The following is a 23035-nucleotide window of genomic DNA, read 5'->3' on the forward strand; positions in this document are numbered from 1 at the left end:
TTTCAGATCTTAAGTGCTGCATAAGACCTCTAACTCAGGAAATGAGTGGCTGAGTTTTGCTCTTCAGTTTTCATAAGATTGACTTCCAGAGTCTGGTATACGTTCCATGTTAGAGATAATGACAATTGTAATTCAGTATATCTGAAGAGCAACAAGCTGGGAAAGTTTGATTAAAGAAATTAATACTCTTACAATTGATAGCAGTCCCTGTATCCGAAGGTCTTTTATGTTTTATTTAAGCAAAATTCTTCCCACTCCACCCTATCCTGTATGTAATAAGTATATTGGCTGGCATTAATGTTTGATAACAAAATTTAAGCCAAGGTTTCCATTTTCATTGAGAGTATTAAAAAAAAACTTTAACACTTCAAAAAATATACAAACAAATATAAAAATAACAGGAAAAAGGAATAAAAAAGAATATCCTCTTCTGTGTTGCTTAGATTTTCACAGGGTAGAGGGTTTTATTTGATTTATTATGGGTAAATGACCCATAAATATATGGTAAACAGATATTTTCTGTGGGGGAGATATGGGCTTTTAAATTTGATTTTGAAATATTTGGTTTTAAGCAGGTACATTCTTATATTTCTGTAGTTAATAACAGTATCAATATATTTTATATTCCCCCTCATCTCAGCAGTAAGGTAAAGGCTAGCCACCATGCAGTCCACTAAAAAAATTGCCCAAGGGAATTAATTAAAAAAAAACATTCAAAATTTCTTTAGCTAGCAATGGAATGCATGTTTTATGGTTTTTTAACATTTTGATTTGTCTGCTTTTAATATGATTTATTGTTCTAATATTTTTGGCTGTATGCCACCCAGAATCACTTAAGAGATGGACAGCCATTGGAATTTGATAAATAAATCGTAGTTAAACACAGATTTTCAACATCTGCTTACACGAACAGCCACAGATCTGTGTTCTTGAAAAGAAGCAAGAATAGCAGTGGCAAATAAACCCACTTCTTTGCCTGTTGTCTTGATTCTTTTGCCTAATGCATTTGACAGTGCACAATTTTGTATTTGGAAGACTGCTAAAAGTTCAAACAGCAGGTAAAACAATATAATTTTTGCATTTGGCTGTCTGAAAACTCAACAGCATAGCAGCTATATGCACAATGCACTGGAACAATGCACATTTATTTTGAAATCTGCCTGAAAAGAACAGCCTGTCTCAGAACATTCAAAGATGACATATTATTACTAGGTTTTTTTCTTATGCCCAAAATGGTTTCTAATCTCTGGAATATGATTAATGATCCTCTATGCATTTCCATTTCCTCAGTTAGTTACAGTGTGCAGTCATTTTATGAAGTTTATTTTCTAAACTTTCAGTGCTTGGAGAAGTTTAAAAAACAAAACCCAATTGCAGATATTAGAACATTGGAAAAGACATGAAATTAAATACCCACGTTTGAGTGTTTTGTTTTTAGCTTAAAGTTGTCAAATGATTGTTTTGAAGAGAGAACATTTCATTTCTACTTAAAATTAGTAGCCTACTGAAGTTGTAGTAGATACTTCTATAAATCAAAACATGGTGTTTTTAAAAAACATAGATCTTCACTTGCAAGCATTGAGTGAGTTTAGTTGTGTGTCCCTATTAAGTTCACAGCAGGTGGCACTGCCTAATTGAGTTTGGCTAATCTTGGATAAAGCTAGACTTGTATCTGCATTGCACAAAGATGTATTCATTGTTCTCTGTATCTACCCAGAGAATTCCATCGTGCTAGCTTGTATTAATCCAAATGGATAGAGATCAAGAGAGCCTATGGTCCTTGTTCTCAAACCTACTAAACTGAAAGTGATTCCATGCAATTAGAATGGTTCACTGAAAACTTAGTATGCACTACTTTAAAATAGTGCTCATATCATCAAAAAAATAACAGAAGGGACCTTGGAGGTCTTCTAGTCCAACCCCTTTGTTCAGGCAGGAAACCCTATACGGTTTCAGACAAATGTTTGTCCGGTCTCTTCTTAAAACTTTTGAAATGCCTCTAAAATATGTCACAGCAGTTGCTGGGTATCCCAAGATTGAGATCAAGATGCAGAGCCATATGAATGGATCGACTCTATAGACATATGTCTGATGAATCATTTGCATTCTAGCTATGTCATCCTTACAGTTCCCATCAGAACTGTCAGAAAACCAGGGAGAAGCCTGGGCTTCCCAAGCCTGGTTGCCTAGTAAGACGTCAAAATGCAATTTTTGCAATGAATTGTACATTGCAGCTTTTTAATCAGTGCTAATTCTGTTCTCATAATATAAAGATATAGTTATAATACTTAATAGGTTTTGTAATACAAGAAATAATTTGCTTAGACTACTGATGAGGAATTTGACTATATGTTTCTGCGCTCTGAACTAGAATACAGGATAGCAGAATCTTAAAACAAAAATGTCTAATTATAATGCAATCTTAAACATAACCATTGTTGGAAACAGGAACTAATAAAATGTGTTGATAGACTCAAAATCATTTTTTGTTAAATGATTGAAAATATGAGAGGAATTGATTACTAGAACCCTTACATTTAATTAATTTTTCTGCTGTCAACTATGGTATAATCACAAATGCTAATCAATTATGTAATAGAAATATTTAATATACCTCTAACAGAAAGAAACCCACGAATAATAGAACATTGTATATGTTCCACAGTTCCAACCAAAAATTTATCCTGGTTTTATCTTTTTAAATGTTATTAGAAATTTGAAAGAAATAAAATGTTAATCATAAATAATAATGTAATGAGATAGAAGACGAAATGATGATGAGAGAAAGGTATATACAAAAAACATGGAAATATCCCTTGATCATAAGTTTTCAGTGGAACAAAACTGGATTAGTAATTCAAGAATGTCTGCAACAAATAGCTGGCAAGATTTTATTTTATATGATTTTTAGATTTCTGCCAGGTGTTGATTGTAGTTTTGCTACAATACTATATTTGAATTTTGTGCAAGTTGTGCAAACCTTTCTCTTTGTTAATTTCTCATGTACTCCTTATCTGTATTGAAGAATTAGATGTTTATTCAATAATTAGCTGTATTGATTACTTTTCTGGATTATTCAAAGAATAAAATTTGAAGTATTTCTTTAGAAGTACTTATATATAATTTCAGATGTGAAATCAACTTTAGCAAAAGTACCTTCCTTTTTGTTTGGATTAGTTCAGTATGCTGTATTGTGAAACTTTGCTGGAGATTTTTTTAAAAATATTTCCTTGGTGAATGAGAAGACATTATTACTAAATTATTATTAAAGTTCCACTATTTCTGTATTAAGTTTCCCAGTATTTTATAGGGAGCATCAGGAAACCTCTGCATGAGGTTCTCTGGAAAGGAGAGGAATGAAGCTGTACACAATCTGATTTCATTAGTAGGAAATTAGTGTCTTGCAAGTCAGGTTGTTGGAGGGAAAGAAGAAGTCTCATTGCCTTACTCTTCTCAGTGACACTTTTTCAGCATTCTGAAAGAGAAGACACAAGCTGCATGAGGAAGAAAATTTAATGCATGTGAACTGTATCCTGGAAACCACTGCTATTTTAGGGAACAAAAATATTTACCCATTTTCAAGTTTCATAAACAAAGGATTAAACTTGAAGTGGTTGTAACTGAATTGTTTCTCTAGGTAGCATTATTAGATTTTGTTGTTGTAAATTAGCTTTTTAAAAGGTGAGATGTGAGTGACATTAGTCATTGAAAAGAGTTTTCCTTTTTTAGCAGGTAGACTCAAAGAAAAGTACTATTTGTAGAGATCCTGATTCCTCCCGAGTAGTTAGTTTTGCTTCAATAGATATTTCTAAAGATTATACTGATTGTGAAAAATGTGCACTTTGTGTTCATAATTTTGACTTGAAATATCCAGTTGAATTAAAATGTTTTGGCAGCCCTGGTTAAATTGTATTTTTGGTTGATCCTTAAGTGAACAGAAATGGCACAATATTTACATGATAGAAAATTATTATTTTGCAAATTTGAATATATGCTTATGATTTATGTGCAGTTGTTTGCAAATTCAGAGTAAAGGAGCAGTAAATATGAACTTTGCAGACGTTTTGGCAGCCTTTCAGTTGATTCAGGGCTACTTCTTTTAAACTGCTGTAAAGTTATTAATAAGATCCCACAAGATGATTGACCCATTAGAGAAAACGCAGAGGAAGAGATTCTCTGAACCAAAATCTCCTCTAAGCAAGTGTAAAATGAAGATAAACTTACCCTTGTTAAGACATAGAAGTGATATGGAATTATCAAAGTCAAAACCACAATTTGAAAGAAAACTTTGGTACAGCTGCCTGAAAATTGTTCAGATCTTCAAAAGAGAACTATAGACAGTTATAAACAAAGTGTTTGAAAAGGTTAGTTGATATTGGAGTTGCTGTCCACAAAGCGACTTTTCTTATACAACTGTTATGTGTATGGGAGAATTTTCAGAATGATACATTTGCTCTATCCTCATGATAAAAGTAATAATCCAATATTTTCAAAAGAAAACATTGATATTCCTGAAGTATTTTCAAATAAAGTGTATGAAACAAAATTGAACTGCTCAGCTATAACCATACACAATACATTTGGAGAGAAAAAAGGATGAAGCATTTTGGGTACACTTTGCTAACTTAAACAAGGGGATGTCTCTATTTTGCTTTGAGGATGTGAAACAACCAGTGGCTTGGGAAATATTGCTAAGGGTGGCTAGAAATTAATGTTCCACAGTGGGGAAAAAAGCTTAAACTGTATATCGGCTGCATATTTCTTCAAGCCTACAATCTGAAATCAGCCTTGAGGCATTTACAAGAAAAAAATATAAACGTTTTGAAATAATCTTCACATCCTGGAACTTGAAAATATTGAAAGTTTGTGGGGAAATCTCAAAACATGCAGTATGTGCAAGGAGACTTAAGAATGCTCATATTTCTGAGCTAGAAGATTCTGCAACTGAAGAGTGAAAGAAATTCCAAAACCAAGAATAAAAAGGGTTTTAGCTAACTAAAGGATATGTTTAGAAACTGTTACTACTGCAAGGTAAAAAAGGTAAAGGGATCTCTATGGACTTCACTAGTCGTTGCTGACTATAGGGGGTGGTACTCATCTCCATTTCAAGGCCATTGAACCAGCACTGTCCGAAAATATTTCTATGTACATGTGGCCAGCATAATGTCACAGAGCGCTGTTACCTTCCCACCGAAGGTAGTCCCTATTTATCTACTCGTATTTGCATGCTTTTGAACTGCTAGGCTGGCAAGAGCTGGGGTGAGGACAGGAACTCACTCCATTGCATGATGCTCGGGTCTCGAACCTAGGCTGTGGGCTTTACAGCTGACAAGCTCTGCCTCTTAACCACCGAGCCACCGCACTTCCCTACTACTGCAAGAGGGTTTGTTAAACAGAATTGAATGGTGGGATATCCAAACTATTTTGATTCTCTAGTCGCTAATTCCTTCTTTTGAATCTGTAAACAAATGCACATAAAGATACATAGTATAGCTTTAATATCAGAAACTTCGGCTATAATTTATATTGTAGGCAAACATCTATTTCAGTTTATCTTTTTACATTGCCAAGATCTTAGTGGAAGAAGGAGTGAAGAGTTAAAAGTGATAACTGACATATATAGAAATAGCCTGATTTAGTGAGATCCCATAGTTTGAGAACAAAATTGTTCAGTTTAATTGTGGTACAGCAAATCAGGAAATAGACTTTCTAAATCAAGAATATTACATTAAAAAAAGAATAGATTCATATAAAAGACAACTAGATACTTTCCCCCACAAAATAGCACATAATAACAGGAAGAGAAGTACCTAATAGTCTTAACTGGATATAATAAGGGTTTTAAGATTGTTTAGTTTATGATATTTACACTTAAAGGAAAACTCATGTAAGAACATGGCTAACAGCAAAGTTTCTATTGGCTTTGTATAATTAGTATTATTTTTTTAATATGAATTGTTCATTTTTTTTAGAAACATGGAATTCAATAGCTATACATTGATACAATTTTATATAACTTGGAGCAGTGAAATCAAATGAAATATATATATATATATGTTTGTCTTGAATACCTTGTATATAAGAATATAATTTCTTGGACGTCTATAAAGGTCCTCCTAAAATTCTTTGTTTACCCTACAAAATATTTGATTCATTATGAATATATTTTTTAAATTTTTGGATATTAACACCAAATGTATTTGCTTGTGAAAAATATTTTTGAATTTGGACTTTTGCACAATAAAGCTCCTATCCCAGAATGGCTTGTATTTGCATCGAGGTTGAAATGGCAGTAATTGGTTAGATTAGTTTGTATTGCATTTATAAATCTGCACAATTTTTCAAAAATAGTATATTGTTCTTGCATTTATTTAGCACATCTCTTAAAAAAGATGGGTGAGAGTGAATATCTGAGTGTTGCAACTGTTTTGCAAGTTCAGTTTGAGTTTCCAAGTGTAGTAAATTATTTCCTGCTAACCTACATTTCAGATAGAACCTTCCTTTGAGTATTAAAATTAAATCGGGTCCATATTTAAGCTCCCATTCAATGTTTTAATGTCTTTTCTATTTCTGAGTAACGGCTTTGATCTATTTTATCTTAAAATGGTTAGATTTGGGTGGGGAAAGTTTGTGGGAGATATGGGTGCACTGCAGCATGGCATTTTTTCAAACATTTTTCGTGTGCTTAGGTACATCCAAGCAGAAGTCAACTTCCCTTCAGGTAGCAGATCAGGAACTACTATCACCTTTTCACCCATACCAGCCTTTGGAATGTATAGTAGAAGAAACTGAAGGCAAACTCAATGAACTTGGACAGAGAATTAGTGCAATTGAAAAAGCGCAACTTAAATCATTGGAGTTAATTCAAGGTGAACCTTTGAATAAAGATAAAATTGAAGAGCTCAAAAAGAACAGAGAAGAACAAGTACAAAAGAAAAAGAAAATACTAAAGGAGCTGCAGAAGGTGGAAAGGCAGTTGCAGATGAAAACACAGCAGCAATTTACCAAAGAATATTTGGAGACCAAAGGTCAGACAGAGGCTCCACTTACTCAGCAGCAGCAGTGTCCACATACAGGTGTCCTCCCAGAACTGGAAGGAAATGAGGGCCTTCCTGGGGATAACCTTTCAGAGTTGTCACAGGTTGACAGTGTCCTGCGTAAAGATGAGCAACAACACTCTCCTCCATCTCCTGAGCAAACTGAGTTTGCCCCTCTTCAGCCTCTTGCAACACCACAGTGTAACTTTTCAAGTAACATAGGTTGTAATGGGACAGATTCTTTTGAACTTCAGAAAGTATTAGGTAATCAGCAAACTATAGGACAGCAGCAACCAATTGCTGGACATGTTCAGGGACTATTAGTTCAAGAACCAGATGGATTAATGGTTGCCTCGCCAGCACAGACGCTTACCGACACTCTTGATGACCTGATAGCAGGTGGGTTGAGAAATGTACCTTTTCTTCAATAAATATGTGTGTTATTAGTTTCTTTTGTTCCCATTGTCTTTCACAAAGTTTTCTAGTTTTTCCCTTACTGTTTTTACAGTTTTTATTAGTTTTAATGTTGGCATTCAATTACATCCAACTTTTTGGATTGTTTAATCAAAAGCAAAATATTAATGTTTTGCTTTATTGGATTTTTTACTGTATTGATCCATTTGGGTTTCATTTCTGATGTAATAACTATTAATGGGAATCTTAATGGGAATCTTTTCAAGAAAGGATGTCAGTTTATAGAATTGTGCAAGTACATATTTAGGTGATCAGGCAACATTTATGAGACGATGGTATTTTGGTGAATCTGACTCTAGGGGCTCTCTTCATGATCTCTAGATAGCATGACATTGTTTGATTCAGAAGAATTTTTAGTTGAATTATATATCAATAGAACTCAATCTCTAGTGACTTATTTATTTTTATGTAGCTGTAGAATGTCATAAACTTCTAATCAGTCATAAGATGGAATAGTTTTGAAAAGTATTACTCCACTAATTAAAGATAAAGACCAAAGATACAGTACTTGGAACAAGGAGTGAGAATGGTTATATTTGGTAATAAACTTGGGCTTTATTTACCTATCCATTTTGCACTATTTGAATGCTGTCCCAATCTTAGCTATCCCATCAAGCTAGCACCTCAAATTAGGGAATTTGGAAACAAATGATAGATTAGTTGCTAGAGGTAAATAGACAGATGCAGAGTTAGTCTGTCTGTCTGTCTCTCTCTCTCTCTCTCTCTCTCTCTCTCTCTCACACACACACACATGAATTGTGCTGAATAGAATCAAAATGCCTATTTGATTAGCATATTTTCTCTAACATGAATGTGAAACTCCAAAGCAAGAGTAAACCCAATCCAGAAGTGGATATTGCAAGACTTACTGCTTCCAGTACTGATAGTAGATAGCTATTTTATCTGGCTAGCAATTGATAGTTTTGTTCTCCATAAAATTGTTTAATCTTCTTAAAGCAGGGGTCCCCAACCCCCAGGCCGTGGACCAGTACCATGGCATGCCAGCAACTGGTCTGCACAAACAAGCAAAGCCCCATCCGTGGGATGCAGGCAGCACACAAAACCATGCACACTCTGGTCCGTGGAAAAACCTCTCTCCATGGAACCGGTTCCTGGTGCCCAAAAGGTTGGGGGCCTCTGTCTTAAAGGACACAACTTGGCGACATTATTACATATGATATCAAATGGTAGTGCATTGTGTGCTATGCAAAGAAAACAATTCATTTTATTGTACTAAATCGATCACCATTCTTTTATCACTGGATGACTTTAGAAAGAGCTGTTCCCTATTTCTTTGGTTGGCAGTAGTTTAATCAGCTGTTTGAGGTAGGAAGATGGTCTGTTGTTCACTCATTAAGGCTGCCCCCAGCTGCTCACTTTCATGCATTGGTAGATGGGTGGCTAATCATTCTAGAAAACTGACCTAAATAAAATGAAAATAACTGTTTCAGGTGATGGATTAGGAGGGCGATGGATGGGTCGGCTTTTAGCCTCAATTAGCTTTTATTTTTGGTCTCTCTTCAAAGTGGCTGATTGATTTCACCTAATGATAAGGTTTATTCTAATTGGTTTTCTTAAACTATTGTATCTGTTAAGTGGTAATTCTGCAGGTGTGCTTTCTAATGATAAGCAATATTCCATATTTTGGGAGGTTTTGTAACTGAAAAATTAAAAACTTATTAAATAAATGAATAATCTTGGAAAATGGAAAAAAAAATCAGGTATTATACTGACAGGTGGATGGTTTTTGTCGTCATAATTCCTTACATGAAAATGCTTTCATTGAATTCTGTTCTAATTTTATTTTTCTGACCAGCACAGATAGTCCTCGCTTAATGATGCTGATTGGGACCAGAAATTCTGCCGTTACGCAGCATGGTTGTAAGGCAAAAAACAGTTGACTGCACCACTTAATGATGGCAGTTCTGGCAGTCCCAATTGCCATCATTAAGTGAGGATCACAAGTCAAGATCACATGAGATTCTTGCTTAATGCATAGGTCATTAAGCATCTCATGTGACCTTGACTTGCCACTACTTGCCAGTTTCCACATTGACTTTGCTTGTCATAAACCAATAGGAAAGGTCACAAATTGCAACTCTCCAAATAATTAGAAAACCTTTAATTTGATTGATTTAATTTACCAAACTTATGTTGGCTTTTCTTCAAGATTTAAATCTTTAAACTACTTCTAGTGGTCTCTTTTTAGTATTATAACATGTTCATCAATTCTAAAACAATTAAATTTCAGATGAATTTTAATTGAACTTGGATTAGAAAAATAACTCTATCTGTTATCATTACTTTAGCAAAAACTGTTTAGATTCCCTCCCTTAAAATAATGATTTAGGCAATGGTTTTTATTTCTTTCCAACAAAAAGAATTTAAACAGTTCTCTTATCTATGTTATTTAGGGTTTACCCCTTTTTTCCCCTTTAATATTCAGTAAATTATTTGTTATTATTAAGTGTGGGTTAATGTGATGGAAAGTTAATAATTTAACTCCTAACCGTACCTAAAATTATAAAGGTGGCATCTAAAAATATAGGCAATTCCAAGCAGAGTAGCCACTTTGAAGAGAGACCAAAACTAGAGTGTTCAAGTCTGATACATTCAGTATTTCTAGATATCGAGAAAGTCCTTTAGGTATCACTTCGAGAGCTCCAGTCAAAATTAATATATAAATTTTTATCCCACATAATTCAACTTTGACTGGTCAAAAGTTGAAGATGAAAGATTAAATTCAGAATCATTACTCTTGAGAGTTGCTGACCAACGAATATCATGAACTGCAGGCAGGAGATTTAATCTTGTCATTGTAAATGGAATATGTGCCTACCCATATGAAAGTCAGCATGGCTCCTCATTGTCTAGGATATGCTTCATTCTTCTTGATAAATTGGGAGACACTCTGAGGGATTGGAGCATCAAGTTTTTACCATTAAAACAGTGTTCTCATCAGAAAGCTGAATTACTACATCCTCTTGGGCAAGGGCTCAAAATATTGATTAGTTAGAAAAAGATTTCTCCTCTTTGTCCTGGAGAGTAACAGTGAGAGCAAATATATAAAACATAACTCCTTCTTTCCTACAGGCAAGAATAATTTCAGCAACTTAACACCTTCTCCAGTGTAGTATGTCTCATTCGTTATCAATAATGACATAAAAACTCATCATTCAGTCCTAATCAGGAGAAGTCTATTAAGAGCTCCCGTCCAGCACCAAAGGGACTTGACAGATGTATATATTTTAACCCTAATCAAATTAATCCATTTTGTAATCCAATTTATCACTTTCTTTAAGAAACAAAGCAAAAGAAATATTTTTTCATTTATAAACAGATTTTTAAAACCAAACATCATTCAGTCCCGTCAAAAAGAAATTCAATAGTTATGAGAAGACATAACATATTAACCAAGATTGAATGAATCAAATTCTTCACTTATTTTTCTGTTTTTTTAATCCCATCAAATAGCCTCCCTCAGTGATTTTTTATTCTTTTGTTTTTGTCTCCTCTCCAAAACAGCTTCATTAGTTTAACACATTCCTCTTGTAAAGATTTCTGAATCCACTCCTCTGTTTTATTATTGATATGTCCCCTTTAATTATATCCCATTTAATTAAGATTTCAGCAGTTTTGTTTGTAAATCCATTGTTTATCTTTTTCCACCAATCTTATATTCTAGTATTTTTAAATCCATTTTCAGATTCACAGCGTCTTTTTCCATTTCCCTTTTGTAATTTGGCATTTTTAAAAAATCCACATTCAAATAAGCTTCACTCTCTGTTTTATTTAATAAAATCTGTTGTTTTTCTATATCCTCTGTTACAGTATCAGACAATCTTGTAAGTAATTTCTGAGTACATTGTTTCCAAACAGACTTAATTTCTTCTGTTTCAGACAGTATTGCCCCATTGAATTCATGGTTTATTTTCCTTTAATTGTAATTCTTAACTCTCTCTGATTCCCTCTGGTCTACCTTCTTGGTCCTCTCTTACCAACTGTTTATCTTCCAATCAGCCAAATTTTCCCACAAGAGGATTTCTTACAATTAATTTAAAAATGAAGGCAAATATACGTGTCCCAGTATAATGTTGCAGGATCCAATCTGAGTTCCGATCACCGGAACCAGGACCGTTTTAATTTCAAAATCTTCATATACTCTTTATAAAGGATTAAAACACCCACAGGAAATGTTCTATCAAGTCCCTTTAGCCTCAGAATCAACATTCTCAGAATCAGCGTCCCTTTTGCTGTTTTCCAAAAGTTTTTTTCTTTTTTAATCCTTAAATCTACATAAAATTTATTTCTTCTAGGATAGGAGATTCTCCAGTATAATAAGCCTTCCCCTTCCAAAGTTCTGATCATCTAGAAAAACTATAATAAGCAGCTTCCTAAAATAGTTAAGGTTGGGAAAGGTGAACCCAATGTCTCTTTAAAGGTGCCGAACTGCAGCTTAGGCAATGATTTTCCCTTAGTTCTCAGAGTTGTCAAACATCTGGAGATCACTATTTGCAATCTCTTCGCAGAGAGATTCTGTATGAAGCAAAGTTCTCAATTCAGAGAGGAGTTCCAAGGTTACCAGTTCCTCATTTGCTATTGTTGGCTATGTGAAAGTGGAGTCATGTTCCAAATGAGGAGCCCCCCCTTTATGAAGCATACCATTGATGGAAAAAGTTACAATTTCATTTCCCAAAATATGTTTCTTATAAGACATCATATCCCAATTCTTCAGAATGAAGCCCTCCTTCCATGAGACTGTAATATTCTGTAAGTCTCTCAACTGTTGGGACATAACACCCGAGATTCTGGATAATATGCAGAATAGGTCTTAGATCCATGCTTACTTTTATACTAGATTTTGCTTATAGTATTCATTTAGCAAGGCAAATTACATGCTATGTGAAGACATAGTAAATGACCCAATTTTAAAGTTTAAAGGGATATTAAGGGCAAAATGAGTGTTGTAAGATTTAAAGTATACAATTTGCTCATTTAAAATTTCCAGCCTATAGTTGAGCCAACTTTGAGGTTTACCCATTTTGGGAGTGTGGCCCTTAATATGCTGCATAAACTATCAAATTGATGAAAGTGGGTCACTCTGGTCTATGAAATAGGAAAAATGACTCCCACCACATCAACCCTGATTAGTGATTCACATAAGGCTATTCAGTCCTTTTCTACTTTTTTTCTTTAATTATACTAGAAAGCAATAAAGGGGTGAGTATCAAAATTTCTCACTGAATATAGCCACCTTCGTTGTGGTCACTGCGGGTAAGATTTGTAGGGCCTTTATTACAACAGGAAGGACATTGCTAGAGATCTGTTATGTGCTGCATGTTGTTATGCTGTGACAAAATTAAAAGTTTTACTGGTAGTCCTTGACTTATGATCATTACAGAGCCTGGCCATTAGAGTTGTAAGTAGTGACAGTTAACGTGGTCACCTCACTTAGTGACCACATTCCCTGCTCTCCCCATTGCAGTTTTCAGGTTTTCTAAATGCTGAAAGTATGGCTGCTAAATGCAACTCCTTTACTTTTTCTTTCAATACTCCTAATCTGGGAGTATTGAAATAAAAAGTAGTCTCCATATGCCAGATAGTTGAGTCAGCAGGGATATTGTTATAAGAGTCTTATAGTAACAGCTGAACAGATTCAGGAACAGTTTTGTGAACAGAAATCACTTTTTATTTAGGCAGTCCATTTGTTTGCAAAACTTACTATTTAATAGCAAATTTATTTTTACACCTAATATTTACTGTTTTCATGTTAGTGTCAATTTGGAAAGCCAATATTAAATTATCTAACATAGTTCTGCTTTATACCTGATTCTTACTTTTCCAAAGTACATGTTTGTTACTATTCCCTTTGTTCAAATCCCTTGTCAGACTTCAGTTTGAGGGACAACCTACATAAGATGCAGTCACCTATATTCATTAATGGAGAATATGGAAATAATTCCACAAGAAAGAATAAAATCCATCTGGCATCTCCAAAGTGTTTGGGAAAGGGCTACAGATTTCCCATTTCCTGAAGTGCAGTGAAAGAAAATAAAAAGAGATGATGCAATGAAAGCATGCTATTAGGAAAACACTTGTAACATAACCTATATGCATTCTCATTATTTGAACAAGATGGGTTGGAAAGAATTCATAAGACAATAGATTAAGGAAAATAGTATGGAAGGCTTTAGGGGTACGTAGGCAAGTATCAAACAATCTTTTGTGATTCAATTTTCTGATGGATATTAATTATCATAATTCTCTTAATAGTTTTTATTCAAAACTTTGTTAAAATAGCTCAGTTTCTTAAGTCTTTTCTTAAGAAACACAAGAGTACCGTATATTCCGGCGTATAAGACGACTGGGCGTATAAGACGACCCCCAACTTTTCCAGTTAAAATATAGAGTTTGGGCTATACTCACCGTATAAGACTACCCCTGTTCCAACGCACACCAAATAAAAATTAAAAAACATCAGATTTGATTTCAATATGGTAATTTTAATTCAGATGCTTATGACATGCAGGTACTTANTTTTAATTGGAAACACAGCTGGTAATATTTGGTTTTAATTCGGCTTTTATCGGGGTTTATTTTTTGTATTTCTGTATTTTTGTATTTTGCATTTTTTGTATTGTGTGTATATTATTTGTTTTTAATATGCTGTGAACCGCCCTGAGTCCTATGGGAGAAGGGCGGTATACAAATTAAATTATCTTATCTTATCTTATCTTAAAGTTATAAATGAAAAATGCAATTTGTTTAATAAAAATATACTAATAATAAAGACAAAAATGTCTGGGTAGTGTACGTGGCAGACAGGAGAAAACAGAATAGAAGAAAAAGAATTGGAGAAAATCACAAAACACAAAGCTTTGCAAATAGAGGCAGAACAATTATGGCAAAAGAAAGCAAAGATAGTACCAATAATGGTAGATGCCTTTGATGGATTCCTAAAACATCTAGAACATCACTTGAGCACCATCAGCATTGACAAAAATCACCATCAGAATTGCAAAAGGCAGCTTTAATTGGCTTACATCCTGCAACAGTACCTTTAACATCATCAAATAACATCTGCTATTGCCAGGTCCTCAGGAAGGACTCAATAGATGGATAAAAATGCCAAATCCAGTCTAAACATCTAGATGACTGTTTGATGAACCATAATTTATTAAACTTGTATGCTGCCCAACTCTCAATGACTCTAGGCAGCTAACTATAACATACTTGCTGTGACAGTAAATCAATTGCTAGTTGTTTTTTTCTTTTTTCCTTTTGTTGGCTATTGTAGCTATTGTATATGATCATTCGACTTAAAAATGTCTTTATTCTTTTGGATGGAAAATTGATTTGAAGAAAGACCAGAGAGAGAGCAAAAAATGTTAGATTTACAGAAGCCTTCTGTTCCTGCTATACCACCCAAGAAACCTCGACCACCAAAAACAAATTCTTTGAACAGACCTGGTACGCTGCCACCAAGAAGACCAGAAAGACCAGTTGTGCCTCTGATTCAAACAAGGTATTTGACCTAATCGCTTGTTTTTAACTATAATGATTATCTATTGTCAAGTTGATATCAATCTTTTTTTATTTTTCTGATGCCCAAGTCAGTATTATCTCCTGGACAGTCCCTGCAGTTTTCTTGGCGAGGTTTTTCAGAAATAGTTTTCCCATTGCCTCCTCCCTAGAGCTTTGAAAGAGTGACTGGCCAAAGGTCACATAGTTGGCTTTGTGCCTAAGCTGATACTAGAACTCTCCTGGTTTCTAGCCTGATGTCTTAAGCATTACACTAAATTAGCACTCTTATCAACTCATTAATAACCATATAAGATTTTATTCAGGATGATCTGTTGTCAACTTGGCATTTTAGGTTTTTCTGTGGTGCATTTGTTGCTGATGTTATTAGTTCATCCACCTTGCTGCCAGTCAATCTTTTCTTTTCCTTCCATTTTCCCCCCAGCATTATAGTCTTCTCAAGGGTGCTGAGTCTTCAAAAAATATATCCATAATATGGTAGTTTGAACCTGATTTTTAAACTATAAATGAAATAAAAACAGTTTGATTGAAGTTGAGAAAAAGTACCGTATATTCCGGCGTATAAGACGACTGGGCGTATAAGACGACCCCCCAACTTTTCCAGTTAAAATATAGAGTTTGGGCTATACTCACCGTATAAGACTACCCCTGTTCCAACGCACACCAAATAAAAATTAAAAAACATCAGATTTGATTTCAATATGGTAATTTTAATTCAAATGCTTATGACATGCAGGTACTTAGCAGGAAAACTCTCACTTATAAACATAAGGCTGTTTGTCATCAAACATGTAAACATAAAACAGTGCAAGTGGATTAAACTTTTCCTAATTCATTCTAAAGCTGAAAGGAAGGATAAGACAATAAACCCATGGGAGCTGCCATGCTGTTTGTTTTCTAAGCCAGGGCTTTTCAACCTTTTCACCGATTGTACCACTTTTAGAATATGGCAACNGGACCTGCGCCCGTCAGCTGGGAGATCTGGAGACGGAGCAGGCTGGCGTGGAGGGCGATGGGGAAGCGGTGGCTCGGCGGGCGGGGTCCTGCCTGCGCGCGAATGTCAGGCCCACCCGCCCCATCTGTAAAAGAAAAAGTCTTCTGCCCAAGCATAACACAGAGGCTTGAGACACGGAGGCGCGGGACGCAGAGCGGCGTGGTGCGGTGGGAGGCGGCAGGACGGGGGGAGGGGTTACCTGCATCCTGCCAGCCGAACTCTGGAAGCCTGCCTGAATACCCGTATTTTCCGGCGTATAAGACGACTGGGCGTATAAGACGACCCCCGACTTTTGAGAAGATTTTCAGGGTTTAGAAAGTCGTCTTATACGCCGGAAAATACGGTATTTAAAAATAACTTGATTTAGGGTTTCAATTTTAAAGGGATGTTTTTACATATTTTGAAATCAAATATGTGATACTCAACTTATTGAATTCTTAAGTTCAGTGGCATAAAACTCACAAATAGGTATCAGTTACACATTTAGGTTTGTCCTGTTACTACTGTTGTCAGCCAATATTATGAACTTTATTTGAATATTTGCATATGCATTAGAAACAAGAAAAGATGTAGATATTCCTGTTACACTCTTATAACAAATCAGGTGTGCTGTAACAGCAAATTTAATAAATAACATTTTGCTACAAACTAATTGAGTTCAGTCATATGTGTTCTAAACAGAGGTTTATCATTTAGCATTTTATGTAAACTAAGCTATTATGCTTTAATTCAGTAAGTCATTGTAAAACAAGCTGTGTTATAAAATAATGTGGGACCTGGATATTAACCTGCATTTTTTCATATTATACAAAAAAAACGTGGTTTGTCAGTGGTGGCAAAAAAAATCAAGAGTCTGATAACATCTTTTCCAAGTAACAAATGAATAACTTTTAATAAAAAATTATTAATTGGAAAAAGTGCTACCAGACTCCTGATTTCCCACACTAGCTGTTATGACTTGAGACATAAATTCTCTTAGCCAAGCCCACCTCACATAGTTGTTATGGGGAAAATAGAAAGCAGGAGTATTAGGTATGGTTGCCACCTTGAGTTATGAATTAAAAAAGGCAGAAAATAATAAAGGTAGTTCTTATTTAGTAACTGCCTCTTTTAGTGAACATTCACAGATATCATGGTGATTAAAAGGTAATTTTGTGACCAGTCTTTATATTTACAACTTTTGCAGGTCATAAACTGAAGTAAGGTCCTAAGTATAATTGTGGTATATAGAAGCAATTGCTTTGCTTAATAGCTGAATCGCTGGTCCAAATTGTGGCTGCTAAACAAGGACCACCTATAAAGAATAAGAATTAATAGCATTTATTAATATAATTATCTCTTGTAATTAGCTAAAATTGATCTTCCTTCTGTTAATTCAAGAATATAATGCTTTTAATCAGTGATTGAAGAAAAAAAATGTCTTTGACTTCTTAAAAAGATTTGCTCTTGATCTCTATTTTAATACGTTTCTAATGCCGACTTGGACACAAGAGATTACCTATAAAAAGTCTTTAATACAGAGTTTATAGTTGAATTGCAGTGACATTTATTGCTTTTTTTCTCATGCATTCCACCATACTCCAGTTGTGTTTTAGTAATACAGAATTTTGTGTCATATTTTGAAAGAATATTTTCATAACTTTTGGGAGGAAGCAATGGATAAGCAATTAACACTTTTGCTTTATCATGATTATTATTATATTAAGTTAAAATAATTCAGGATAATAGTTTCATCTAATTCAAATCCAAAAATGTGAACTATAAAAATGTCTGCTTAAATGAACATTGTTTAAGAAATGAAGAAAACACTTTGTGAGGAAATCTGCTGTGGCTTTATAACAATTTAGATATAAGCAGAAATTTTTAATGTAAATACAGGTAGTCTTTGATTTAAGACTCTTCCTGCTATGACCCAGGTCGCCTAGGCAAATGCAGGCTTCAATAAAGTCCTTTATTGCTCTACTGTCCCAAGACAAATGGCCCTACAACAGCCGGTAAAACTCCACCCCAAACTTTCCTGAAGGCAGCCACCCACAGTCAGTACAACACAGTCCCACAAACTAAAGCAACTATTTGAAATTACACAGTGGTGCTGAACAAAGGGACTTAATACTATTGCCTGAAGTTATAATTGTTATAGTTCCTCTGCACCCATGTGATTGCAGTCTGGGTGCTAACTTGATGCCAAGTGCCTCATGACCATGTGATCACCATTTGTAGTTTTCCCTGCCAGCTTCCCCCTAAAGGTTAATGGAGAAATTGGAGGGAAGATTGCAAGCTGCTGCTGCTGCTTGCTGAGAGAACTCTCTCCTGTTTCTTGGGACTGGCTAAAAAAGCTCCATGCTGAAATCCAAGCAGCACTTTGGCAGAAGTGATTTCAGCCAACCCCCTAGACAAGAGGACTCCCTCTCATCTCTGGACGCTGGCTGAAAAAGCTCCATGAAATCCTTCTCTACAGGGCATTTGAAGTCAGACCCCAGAGATAGGAGACAATTGTCTCATTTCTGGGGGCTGACTGAAAAAGCTAACTGTCAAAATCCAAATAATCTCCTGGAAATTTTTCCACCTGAAAATCCTGCTTAGAATTTGCCATGGACCTTTTTCAGCCCAAGAGCAGAGGGACTTGCCTGTCCACTCTGGGGCTGGAAATCCTATCAGCAAGTGGAGAAACGGCAAAGGTAAGTGGGGCATTATGCTTCATGAGCCTGAGTAGCTTAAGCTGGCAGGCCAGGTGGCAAAGTGAGGCTTCCATAGCTGGCTGTAGCTTTGCACCATACTGCAGCACCCACAACCTGCCTTCAGACCTGTCCCGACTTGATCCTTTAGGCAAAAAAAACTTTCAGCTCCATTTGTAGCGAAAGGTATACTTTACTAAAAGCCAAGTGGTTTACAGTATAGCAAACGCAGAACTGAAGTTGTGCACCAAACTTCCCTGGTTAACTTTCCCTGTCCACTTCCTCCCCAGTTCTTCCCCCTTGCTGGTCCCTTATTGTTCAATTATATTTGAATAAATTGTTTTGGGAACTGTGTCTTCAACGGCAGCCGGGTTGGTGAACCGTTGCATTCCATTCCCAACGCCTGTCTCTGGAAAGTATGATGAGTAGTTAGCCTTTTCCCCTCCCAACCAGCTCCTTCCCCCCATAGTTCATGACAGACTGGCAGCGAATGTGAAGCTCAAGCATATGATGGCAGTTCTGACAAGGCCACTGCTGGGCCTCCCTCCCTCCCTCCCCTGAGGCACTGCACTCTCCTTATCTGAAACTCGGCTCAATGACATGTGAGATCACTTAAAGACTGCAACCAGGAGTTTCATAATTGCATTTGTTAACCGAAGCAGTCATAGGACATCTCACTTAATGACCACTCAGTATTGATATTCTGGTTCCAATTGTGCTCATGAGTCAAGGATTGCGTGTAGCTTCCTCAACCTGGTGCTTTCCACATATTTTGGAACCATCAAGTCCCAATGGCACATTCAGGATTTATAAAATTTCAGTTTTTAATAATGTCTGAAAACATGAATTTTGGAGGAAAAGTGTTCGGAAGTGCCAATGCTATGACAGAGAAACTATGTTCAAGAGCTTACTCCGCAAAAGTAGGGCATTATCTTTGGAACTTCATACCAGGCAGGTCAAGATTGGATGAATGGCCATCCTGGAGATAACTCAGCAACAAGCAGGACTTGAACAATCAAAAACAAAACTTTGACTTGCATGTGAAAGCTGATACGCAGCTGACACACTGGTGTCACATGGTCATAGTACCAAGTACTACCAACACTGTGGACTGATTGAATCTTCTGAATGTTCTTGAAAAACAGCCTAATGTAGCATATGTAACAGCAGTCCAAATGGATGATGGTGAGGGTATCAGTCACTCTAGCAAGATCATTTCATTCTATATAAGGTTGCAAAGAGCTTAATCTGCCTATCTAGCAGTAGTTGGGAGTCCAGGAAAACTCTAATTTAAAAATTAAAAGTAAAATTAAAAATTAAAATAAAAACCTGCTTCAGGGGCATTGTCACACTGCTAATAGATAAAACTGGGGAATGAAATAATAATTTCATTTTACTTGGGTTTAGCCCGTTTAGGTCCCATTTAAACTTCATAGACTCCAGAAACTGGATCAAGGTCTTGACAGCATCTCTATTACTGCCTGGGTTACCAGTGTATAATTGGGTATCATCAGCTTAGCTATAGCACATAAAGTATTAGAGAACCCATAATAGCCAATTAGCCAATCTAAACAAAGTAGTTGGGTGACAACCTATTAGTGCAATGAAAGAAGATAAGTAGTTATGCTTCTCCTTCCTTACCACTACAGAGTAAGCTCATACTTCAGCTTGTACCATGCTCCTGGATTCATGTTCCCTTAGCAATACTCTAGGTGCGTCTTTCTACTGTGTTATTTTCTGGAGGATCTCAGTAAACCAAACATACACCCATTGCTATTTCTGGAATAAAGCCCCTAGTTACAAGTAGGATGCTTTTATTTCCATTCCCCTTCCCCAGTTGCATCTGATGAAGGATTTGAAACCTGGAAAGATAGATCTCCAAACCTGGTTTTAGTAATACTAAATTTAGTATAAATACACATGCACAATCAAGTCATGATGATGAGAAGTCTTACTGGAAACACACCTGGCATTAACTATCGATAATTTTGTATTATTTGTAGTAAGTGAGCCAGGAGTTGAGAAATAAAATAAGTGGATGGCCAAAGTGTCGTGTATGTATCAAATATATTCCTTATCTGTTTGTAATGAGGACAGGATAGTTTCCCAATCACTAAATATAAACAGGCATGGTCCAGATTTGATTTTCATATACCCATTCACGCTTTTTAGGATTTGCCTGACTTTTTTATTTGAACATTTGATTTAGAATATTAAATTAAGATTCCTTCTTACACGTTTCAGGAACAAGGGCATGGTTTTATATTTTCTTTAACACCTATAGATTCATCAATAGAATAGCAAAGTATGTCAGTCTCTTGGAAAGATGTCCTTTGTGCAAGAGATATTGAGCACGTTGTTTTTCCTTCCCAGCTGTCAATAGCAGAGTGCCTACCGGCTCCAGTTCCTCACATGTCATGGATTCGGCTACACCTGAGTCCTGTTCACAAACGCTCAGTATGACTTCTCAGTCCGTGCTTCCTACATACCCTTCTGTTGATATTGATGCCCATGTGAGTAATGTTGATTAATGATATAGCTATCTCTTTTGAAAACTATTTTGGTTAAATGATGCAATAACAATACCATTTAATAAAATTGAAATGCATTTTTTCCAATCTTAAGACGGAGAGTAATCATGATACTGCGCTGACTCTTGCATGTGCTGGTGGGCATGAAGAACTTGTCTCTGTGTTGATAGCACGAGGTGCCAGTATAGAACATAGAGATAAAAAGGGTAAGCTATTGAAGTGCTGCTATTTATCATTGCTTTTATTTGGAAATTATGCATATCTAGTCAAGCATCCCATTGGTTTTTCATAACTTTCTGATGATCTCACAGCATTTGTGTTTTTTCCTAGCTGATGATAAGTATTTGGGCAGCAAATGTTTTTTTTCTATATGTGATTTCAATCCTTAATTAAATGAGTTAGTGTCTCAAAAACACATTGCTTCTTTTTTTCCCAAATGTTCTATCATGAACTCAGAACTTTTATTTCAGTTTTGTACATAGTGATATCGATTGCTACTCTGTATTGTGAATTACTGATTTTGAAACACTCTGGTTTTACTGTCAGCATAACTTAACTTTGATTCTTGTTTTCCAAATGGCTTCTAATAATAGAATCATTTCTGTTAGGGTTTACACCACTAATTTTAGCTGCAACTGCTGGACATGTTGGTGTTGTAGAAATACTTCTAGATAAAGGTGGAGACATAGAAGCCCAGTCTGAGCGTACTAAGGACACACCACTTTCATTAGCATGCTCTGGTGGCCGTCAAGAAGTAAGTGTTAACATTTAAAAAAACTTTACATATGTTTCTGTTTAACTACTATTATCATAGTTTGGAAGAACAGGATCTAGCATCCTGATATGTCTCCTCACTTGGTACAATATTTTACTACATATTATAATTATTGCATTTCATAGATTATGAAAGCATGCATTGATTCTCCAGACCCACCCCAAATTGGGTGGACATCATCATCTTAGAATATATCCACATGTGCTTCAAGTGTAAACACGGTTTCCTGTATCCACAACATGTCTACAGATGCTTCCCTTAATGCTTTCCAAGTTCTTTGCTCTATTTCACTTTTTAATTTTATTATAACCATTTTAATTTTTTTTAAATAGGAGTCTGGCATGCCTCAAACAAAAAACATTCTTTGAATATAAAAATGCTGGATGCAAGTTGTGTGTTAAACTTATAATTGTTTCCACTTGCATCCTCCCTCCATGTGAATAGGATTGAGGGAGGAGATTAGTCTAGGATTCCCTAAAGTAGTTTGTATCAGCCCCAAGGGACTGTCCAAGGGGGTTGATGTTATTATTCATAGTACTATTCGTGTAAATAGTGTTTATTAAATTATTTTCATATAATAAACATTTAGGGATTGATTAACAACCTGAAATTTCATGGAGGAAGTTAATGAGCTGAAGAGGTTGGGGATTCTTCTAAGGAATAGCAAGTGGCATTCTGGTTATTCAGTGCTTTGTAATAAGTTATGATCTCTGTGGAACCATTTTATGATTTAGCAATGCCTCCATATTGCAAGACTACAACAGTGAGTTCTTAAAATTTCAGATCTGCCCAGTAATCCAAAAAGAATGGGAAACTCGTTTAATTCTGAAATTACATGGAATGTATGAGCATTGTACATTCCATGTAATTTCTCAGATTAATATGAGTCTCACATGTTTTAGGACTGATTTCTTGCACATATTTTTGCAGCTATTTTAAAAAACAGACTGTCCTGCAGTCCATTCTATAATCATGTAAATGTAAAATTTTATTCATAGAATGGGAAT

General features: G+C 35.5%; 1 protein-coding gene across 1 annotated transcript in view; it reads left to right on the top strand.

Moving 5' to 3' along the window:
* Positions 1 to 23035, top strand: part of LOC107284146 (ankyrin repeat and KH domain-containing protein 1) — a 112280-nt gene that overhangs the window by 46583 nt on the left and 42662 nt on the right. Inside the window, exons 15-18 of the mRNA XM_029283379.1 lie at positions 6690 to 7436; positions 21096 to 21235; positions 21348 to 21459; positions 21862 to 22007. Of these exons, the coding sequence (XP_029139212.1) occupies positions 6690 to 7436; positions 21096 to 21235; positions 21348 to 21459; positions 21862 to 22007 (1145 nt within the window). The remainder of the gene's footprint in view (positions 1 to 6689; positions 7437 to 21095; positions 21236 to 21347; positions 21460 to 21861; positions 22008 to 23035) is intronic.

This window comes from Protobothrops mucrosquamatus, unplaced genomic scaffold, assembly GCF_001527695.2.
Source record: "Protobothrops mucrosquamatus isolate PMUCROS unplaced genomic scaffold, P.Mucros_1.0 scaffold71, whole genome shotgun sequence".
Classification (NCBI taxonomy): Eukaryota; Metazoa; Chordata; class Lepidosauria; order Squamata; family Viperidae; genus Protobothrops; species Protobothrops mucrosquamatus.